This window comes from Pimephales promelas, chromosome 15, assembly GCF_988280905.1.
Source record: "Pimephales promelas chromosome 15, fPimPro1.hap1.1, whole genome shotgun sequence".
Classification (NCBI taxonomy): domain Eukaryota; kingdom Metazoa; phylum Chordata; class Actinopteri; order Cypriniformes; family Leuciscidae; genus Pimephales; species Pimephales promelas.
This window is the reverse complement of record NC_142783.1, coordinates 15,917,431-15,925,151: the sequence shown is the minus strand read 5'-3', so window position 1 is coordinate 15,925,151 and position 7,721 is coordinate 15,917,431. Positions and strand designations below refer to the sequence as shown.

The following is a 7,721-nucleotide window of genomic DNA, read 5'->3' as shown; positions in this document are numbered from 1 at the left end:
CCAACTTTTTTGAAATACACTTTAAACTTCATATTTTATTTGTTTCAAACCCTTCACCCACTTGTCATTCAATGGTTTTACATCAATTATAAAATGTAACAGTTATAAAAGGAAATATTACATCACTGCCACATATTTAGCTGTTGACAGACAGATGACAAAGTATGTAGATGCCCTTTATTTGTCGGCTTTTAGTGCAAGTACAAAAATAAAGGCATTTAGCGTACAAAGATGTGCTTTCATTACATCAGGATATATTTCAAAATAATTTATTTTCCTTCAACTAGGTTTGACACAACTAATGATTCAGCCTCGCCAAAACCGAGAAAATACATGAGCATAATAAATAAATGTAAACCATTTTTTTATATTAATGATCTCTATATTGAAGATGTGTACCTGCAAGAGAAATTGAAATAAGATAAAATAGATTCAATACCAGACTTACCCCTTGCATGAAAACTGATTTGAGTTTTGGTATTTTTTTTAAGCATAAAGCACAAACCACAGCATTAACATGAAGTAAAAGAGGGAAATATGCCATTAACAGTTTTGTAAATTGTTTGAAAGTTTCTATGATTAAAAATGCTTTCCCTCTAACAAGAAAAAAAAATTATAGAAATCTTTTCATAAGAAAATATTCAAGTACATAAGCCCTTCTTCCTTTAAAACAGAACACAGTGTAAACCACATCATCCGTATAATCAGATCTGATTTCTATAGCTTTCTCTGCAAGTGCTCGTTGTTGACGCTTAAGAAATAACTTTCGCGAATAAGCTCATTGTCTTGTAGTGAATTCAAAATGCTTCTTTCACAATATTTTGTTATTGTTACTTGACACCAAATGATCAAGTTTATTGTTTTTTCTTTTCTTTCCCTGGCTAAAAGTGAAAACTTGGAGGTAGTCTGATCCAAGATTCTCGGAGAATAGAACAGATCAGAGTTCTAAAGCAAACATTCTGTGATGTTCCAAGATTCTTATGGATTCAGTCAAAGAACCGGCACTGCATGTAAGCATCATCTGAAGAGGAGTAGCCAAACTTTTTGTAAAACTCCACATTTTTCGGCGCACACTCCAGTGTTACTTTGTAGCACTGCAGTTTTTTGCTGAGGAGAGTCAATGTTGATACCAACCTACAAAACAAATTAAATACAATATTCAAACATTCACGTTTCTGACACAAATGCGTTAAAAGACAATCCGGTATTCCTTAATCAAAAACAAAATGATTTAAAAAAGTGTCAAACTCACAGTTTTCCCAGTTGTTTTCCTCTGCACACATCACTCACAACCACTTCTTCCACACGCCCTCTCTGCCAGGACAAAAAAATAAACGATATTACCTGTTCTATGAATATATGCAGTATGAAAATACAGATTTAAAATGTATTGAAGTACCTTAGCACAAGCGTGGATGAATTTGTGTTCAATGATAAGTGTTGCTGTGGCAACAATTTGTCCAAGATTCGTGTCTTCCACCACTATGACATAATAGTCTCCAGATTTCTTCATATGTTCAAATTTTGCTGAAATTTTTAAAGGGAGTCTTTTAATATTTAATTAAAAAACCAACAACATATAGACCTTATGTAACCCTGTCCGCTTTTTAGGACTGCGCTCGTTGTGTTCTGTCTTCCAGTTGTATTCTCACAGTATGAAGGCAAGATCTTACGGATTTATGAATGAACCGCTCGTTTCAAAATTTCTTATGACATCCGCTTAAAACAAGAGCTACAATGCTTACGATAACTTTAGTTAACTCTTTAATTAGTAAATTCACTTCACCAACTAATTACTCTTAAAATTCTACAGATGGCTGAGCGCTTGTTTCTCTGGCACATAAGGTCTATATGAAGAACTGTGAGATGAATTGAGCTAGGAACTTGCAGAACCTTTGAACTGTTCTTCTGTGACATCCCCAGCCACCGTGAGCTGTGATAAGACCTTGTAGAAGCCTAAAAAAGGCATAAAGACAAACATATGTTCATCATGATTGTTTGTACTAAAATACTACACACGAGATTGCTGAATGGTAACCAGTACCTCTGTCTAGGTCAGAAGTACACAGAGGACGGAGGACCAGCCCTTCTCCAGGCTGAGACGGAGAAATGGGAGGCGAGAAGGAGACGGTGTTGCTGCTCCAGTCCAGCTCTTGGAGTAGAGAGGGATCAAACAGGGGCATCTCGTCCAGCAACATTCCAGACGCCCTATAATAAAATAAAAATTTAGACAAATTTATCATGGATCAGGACTCCCTGTCAATAAATGTGTTACAGGTAACATTTTATTTGGACTCTGATCATCCAATATTTACAATTCAAAGTCAAACTTGTGTAGAGCTGCACGTGCCTGTGTATGAAATCATCAGACATTCTGCAAATACAAGACACGCTCGACTATTAGAGTTAACTAAAACCATAAAAGCATTGTTGTTACATTTTAAATAACATTCACTAAAATAGTCATTTAAAGAAATAAATGTTATTTTTCAGCTAGTTGCCAAAGGAAACTATTCTCATTTAGCTGTACTTGAGCTAAAACAATTAAAATGAAACTCTAAAAAAATAGCTTTTTGGTTATATTTATTAAAACACTTTAAAATTAAAATGGAAAATATAAAATTAAACACTCATTAAAATCATTAATCGAAACTATGATAGTATCTCAATGATAATAAGATCTTGATCTTTCTTTTAGAAGTGGGTTATGTAAAGTATTTGAGTAAATATAATTAGTTACTGTACTTAAAGGCTTAGTTCACCTAAAAAAAATGAATTCTGTCATCATTTAGTCACCCTGAAGTTGTTCCAAATCTGTGTGAATTTCTTTCTTCTGCGGAACACAAAATAATAGATTTTAAAGAATGTTGATAATCAAACACTTAATGGTAGCCATTGACTTAAATAATATGGATGGGGAAAAAAATACTATGGAAGTCAATGGAGCCCACTGGCATTCTTCAAAACATCTTCTTTTGTGTTCATGAGAAGGTTTTTAGGTGAAATATACCTGTAAAAAAAATCCAGACCTTGGGTGCGTTTCCCAAAACCATAGTTGCTAACCTGTTAGGGTTACTGTAATGCACCCCTGGTGAGTAAAAGATGGCATAGTGAACTATCCCTTTAAATGAAACTTAAGAGTCTGTAAGGCTGTTATGTCAACCTTGATTTAGCACAATATTGAGGTGTTCAGTTTTATTTTTTTATTTTTATCTCCTCACAAATAACCAGTTTCTTGTTTTTCACTATCATATATCTTCGAACCTACATTTATTACGAGTACAATACTTAAGTTCTATTAAAATCAAAAACTCTAACCCCTGCGTTTACAAACAAGTCTTAAACATAATCCCAGACTAAAATGCATGTTTGAGCTGTTTTAACAGAAAGCAAATTTAAATGATATCTTAAAATATGCCAGTGCCATTGTTTTGTCTCAAGATGTACACGAGTAATGCACGTTTTTAAAAGCTATTTAAATGTCCTAATTAAAACTAGGTCTAATACTGGCTTAATCTAATAAGCCATGAAACCAGGCCAATAAGACTTTTTTGGAATTGGTCACACATGTAACTTACTGGTGTCATTTTGTCTGTGTAAGTTCTCTGAACTTTTACTCAAGTAAGTTACTCTTTAAGTTTACACCTGTTACAAACCTGTTTATCCAAAGTATGACATCTTGTACAACATTAAGTCTGTAGTAAGCTGTGTTCTCTTCATTTTCAAGAAAATACAATATTTCAAGTAACGTTAATGAACAAAAAACAAAACAAAGTAGTTTATGACAGACCCTAATAAATGAAACAAAATAAATGACAAAAGTCACAATTCAGTGTAACGTTAGAATAGAAAGTACATAATATCACGTCCAGGAAGTGATCAGATTCATGTCATATGCCTTTCATTTAAAAAAAAAAAAACTACAGTTCTCTCGGGATGAAATCATAACGTTACTAACGTTACATTCCCAATCTGTATCCCCAAATACCATCCATGTTCAATTAAATGATAAAATACCTCGCGATCATATTGCTTTAGATTCGTGTAACTTATCTGAGATCGATTTGTCATTTACTTACGGAGACATTCGGATATCGACAGCTGTTGCTTTTCTAAAATGTTTCAATGAATCCTGGCACCTCGATTCCAGTTACAGAAATCCTCAATGAGTGTTTCAGCATGGCATACTTCCTCCTGCGTTATTATTTTCCCCCACACGTATTCTAACGAGCCCTGCTTGTCACCCAATCACTGTTTGCTGTGGTTGGTTCCGTTGATAATCGACTTCTCAATTATCCAATCGTAGACTTCCTGCAAGTTCCTCTGACCAATCATAGCAAATGCTGATCAGATAAAGGGCGGAATCTACGCTTCTCACCCCCTCCTCCCTCTATCTGCGTGCGTGGACTATGACGTGGCGCGGCTATGATTTAACCTTTTTTTTTTTTTTTTTTTTTTTAAGTGTTTATGGGTTGGGCGCGGTGCAATGACGTTAATAATATCCGTCTGGGAAAATAAGAAACATGTTTAGCAGGATAAACGTAAAGTGGATAAACTGGTTCTGTTATCTTTGACACTTGACAGACCTTTTCATTTCAATCTTGTGTCAGTTTTCACATTCAACACGTCTATGTGTTACTACCCACCGTGTAACCCACGTGTACGAACATCTACAAATATTACTGTGGTTAAATATGTTAAGCCAAAATACCTTACGCTTGAAACATTTTGACACAGCGACAAACTGGCTACATTTAGGCTACAGTGTGATATGCCTATTGGCTAATAATATAATGACATTTTCGATTTATATTTTATACCTATTTCAATAATTCTAATAATTTGCCTCAATATTCCTTATGAAGGATATTTAAACATTTTAATACATATAAACCAACCATTCTGCTAATTTAATATTTGGGAATTCCATCGAAATGTTTTTAGTTCATTTCTCCTGTAGAATAATGCCATATCGAACATTTTAAAAATATTCTTCAAAGAAATTAGCAAACAAGGCTTAATGGTGTGGCTTGTCAATATGGTGCACACATTTAATGAAATAAGGATGGTGCATAGACAAAGCACTTGTGACAACAGTGATTCCTAATGCGTTTCCAATTACTGCTTAAAAATGCTGCAGGCATACTTGATAAGCTCAATAACTTGCATGCAAAGGGAAGTCGATAGACAGCAGGTATTGAATGAACCTTGCGGGAAATAGGAAGGCTGAGAGCTCAAAAAATGCCTGCAGAAAGCTGATATACTATATGGCTATACCATGGATCATTACATTGAGTGAGATACAAATCATTGAAATACAGTCTGTTTGTCTTTAATGCCTGTACAGTATGGCCAAAAAAATTAGACAGCAAATATTGGCCTTGACCTATTTTAATGTAGCCTTCGATTTATTAAAACAGAACAATGGAACATTGTCGCTCTATAAAATAATTTATGATGTGCTATATTTGTAAATCTTATACAGTGATTTTGGTCACACTTTATTCTCACTATTCACCAACTATTGAGTTATTATTATTATTATTATTTTATAACAACTTGTTAAGTTTAGGTATTGGGTAGATGGTGGGATTTAGAATATGGTCATGCAGAATAAAGCATTAATATGTCCTTTATAAGTTCTAATAAACAGCCAATTCCAAGAAATATGTGTTATTATAATGTGAAATAAAGTGTTAACAGACTTTTTTGTTCACTTGTCAACCATATGAGTAAAATGCATACTTCCGATGAAACTCAGAGAAAAAGACTGTATATTTTAAATGAATTAGGGCCTAGATAATTATACACCCAAAATTGGGTTTTAAACTAAACTCAAACTAATTCAATATAGATAAAAAGGACCCATGGTAAGTTATTTGATGCATTTGTAAAAGTGTAAAAGTAACCTTGAAATAAAAATGGTCAATTCTTGCTTTTAATGGAATATTGAATAGTATTATAAATTATTTATTTGTATACATATATATATATATATATTTTTTTTTTTATTGATGTGTGTGTCCTCGTAATCTTTAATCAAAACAACTCCCCCTCCCACTGGAACTGACATCTTTTTATTTCTGATAATGTGTTTTTCGGCTTGAGGTCGAGATGTCGCTCACACAAGATCGACCTACATCGACCTACAAAAAAATCCTAATTTTTTTTTTTTGTTCAAAAAGCTGTTTCACTCAGATATTCCTAGGGAAGAAAAACAATTTTCAATTTCATGCAGACTTTAATCAGTTGTTTTGATTGGATGGTTTTTTATGTTTTGCTATGTTGCTTACTGGTTCAATCAAAAGTGCAAAAATCTATTATATTTAAAGGGGTGGTTGATTATGATTTCACTTTTCTAACTTTAGTTAATGTGTAAATTTGCTGTTTGAGCATGAACAACATCTGCGAAGTTACAACGCTCAAAGTTCAAAACAAAGGGAGATATTTGCTTTTAAATCGCTTTTTAAGGACTTCAACTTACGGCTGGTAGGGACAACACAAGCTTCCTCCCGGGTAAGTGACATCACTAACCCTAACATTTACATAAACCCGCCCCCGGGAACACGATTTATAGATGATCAAGACAGAAAATGAGTCTCTTGAGTCTTCATCTTTATCTGACTCTGGTTTGAACATAAAAGGCTAAAAGTTTTTTAAATTTTCAGTGCATGTGTGTGTGAGGTAAAAGGACACAAGCTCTTGTAGCTCCGCCCCCTGTGCTGAGATCAGCAGCTCATTTGCATTTAAAGGGGCAGACAAAAACGGAGCGTTTTTCCTCACACTCAAAAAGTGACAATTTTAACATGCTGTAGACCATTTTGCAAGATGTAAACAACACTGGTCCAGAAGCACTTCCTGTTTCAGTTTTTTAACACTACATAAAAGCTGGGATAAAATATAACCAACAGAACATATAAAACTGAATCAAAAAGTTAAACAAATATCTTTAAGATGTTTTCTTTACATGTGAAATAAAGAAAACAGTTACAAACTGAAACAGGAAGTGTTTCTGGACCAGTGTTTTTTACATCTTGTAAAATGGTCTATACAAAAATATATGTTGGGTATTTTGAGCTAAAACTTCACATACACACTCTGGGGACATCAGAGACTTATTTTACATCTTGTGAAAAGGGCATTATACCACCCCTTTAAACCAACAATGTTTGTCTTTAACCCCCTCAGACCTGAATTATCTTTCAAGTTTCTGAAAAATATAAAAGTACATTTTCCCAGATCATGAGGTTTCTATGAATGAAAACAAATGAATTTATATATATATATATATATATATATATATATATATAAATTCATTTGTTTTCATATTTATAATTTTAAAGGTTTTTGTTTTACAGATTGCACATTGTTTGTAACAAACTAAATATATTCAAATCAATCAATCTGGTCATATTAAGAGTCATTTTCTGTGTGCATCTTTCTTTTTTTAAGAACAAAAACTTCTGGAAGGGTCTAGACCCTCCATTTTTGCACTCAGGTCTAAGTCCCATGGCCCTCCATCAGAATCCAGAGTTTCAAGAAGATTAGAAAAACTTATTTTTTCGCACAAAAAAAAAAACGACAGTGTTACCCCTTTCGGTTTTTTTTTTTTCATTTTCGGGCGAAAAATTAAGTTTCTCCAATCTTCTCAAAACTCTGGATTATGATAGAGGGCTGTGAGACTTTGACCTGAGTGCAAAAATGGAGGATCTAGACCCTTC

At 33.6% G+C, this 7,721-nt stretch overlaps 1 protein-coding gene across 1 annotated transcript; it reads right to left on the bottom strand.

Annotated features, from left to right (window-relative positions):
• Positions 1-15: 15 nt before the first annotated feature.
• gnpnat1 (glucosamine-phosphate N-acetyltransferase 1) lies at positions 16-4,232 on the bottom strand. Its single transcript, XM_089120233.1, has 6 exons — positions 4,080-4,232; positions 2,045-2,208; positions 1,894-1,956; positions 1,400-1,527; positions 1,253-1,314; positions 16-1,134 (listed from the first exon to the last, which is right to left on the bottom strand). Exons 1-6 carry the CDS (start codon positions 4,085-4,087, stop codon positions 987-989), a joined length of 573 nt encoding a protein of 190 aa, XP_088976359.1. The 5' UTR covers positions 4,088-4,232; the 3' UTR covers positions 16-986.
• Between the last annotated feature and the right edge of the window lie 3,489 nt (positions 4,233-7,721).

Coding starts and splice junctions, on each gene's coding strand:
- gnpnat1 (XM_089120233.1), bottom strand. Junction 1,315..1,399: donor TCATCCACGCTTGTGCTAAG/GTACTTCAATAC, acceptor TTGTCCTGGCAG/AGAGGGCGTGTGGAAGAAGT. Junction 1,135..1,252: donor GGAAAACAACTGGGAAAACT/GTGAGTTTGACA, acceptor TTTGTTTTGTAG/GTTGGTATCAACATTGACTC.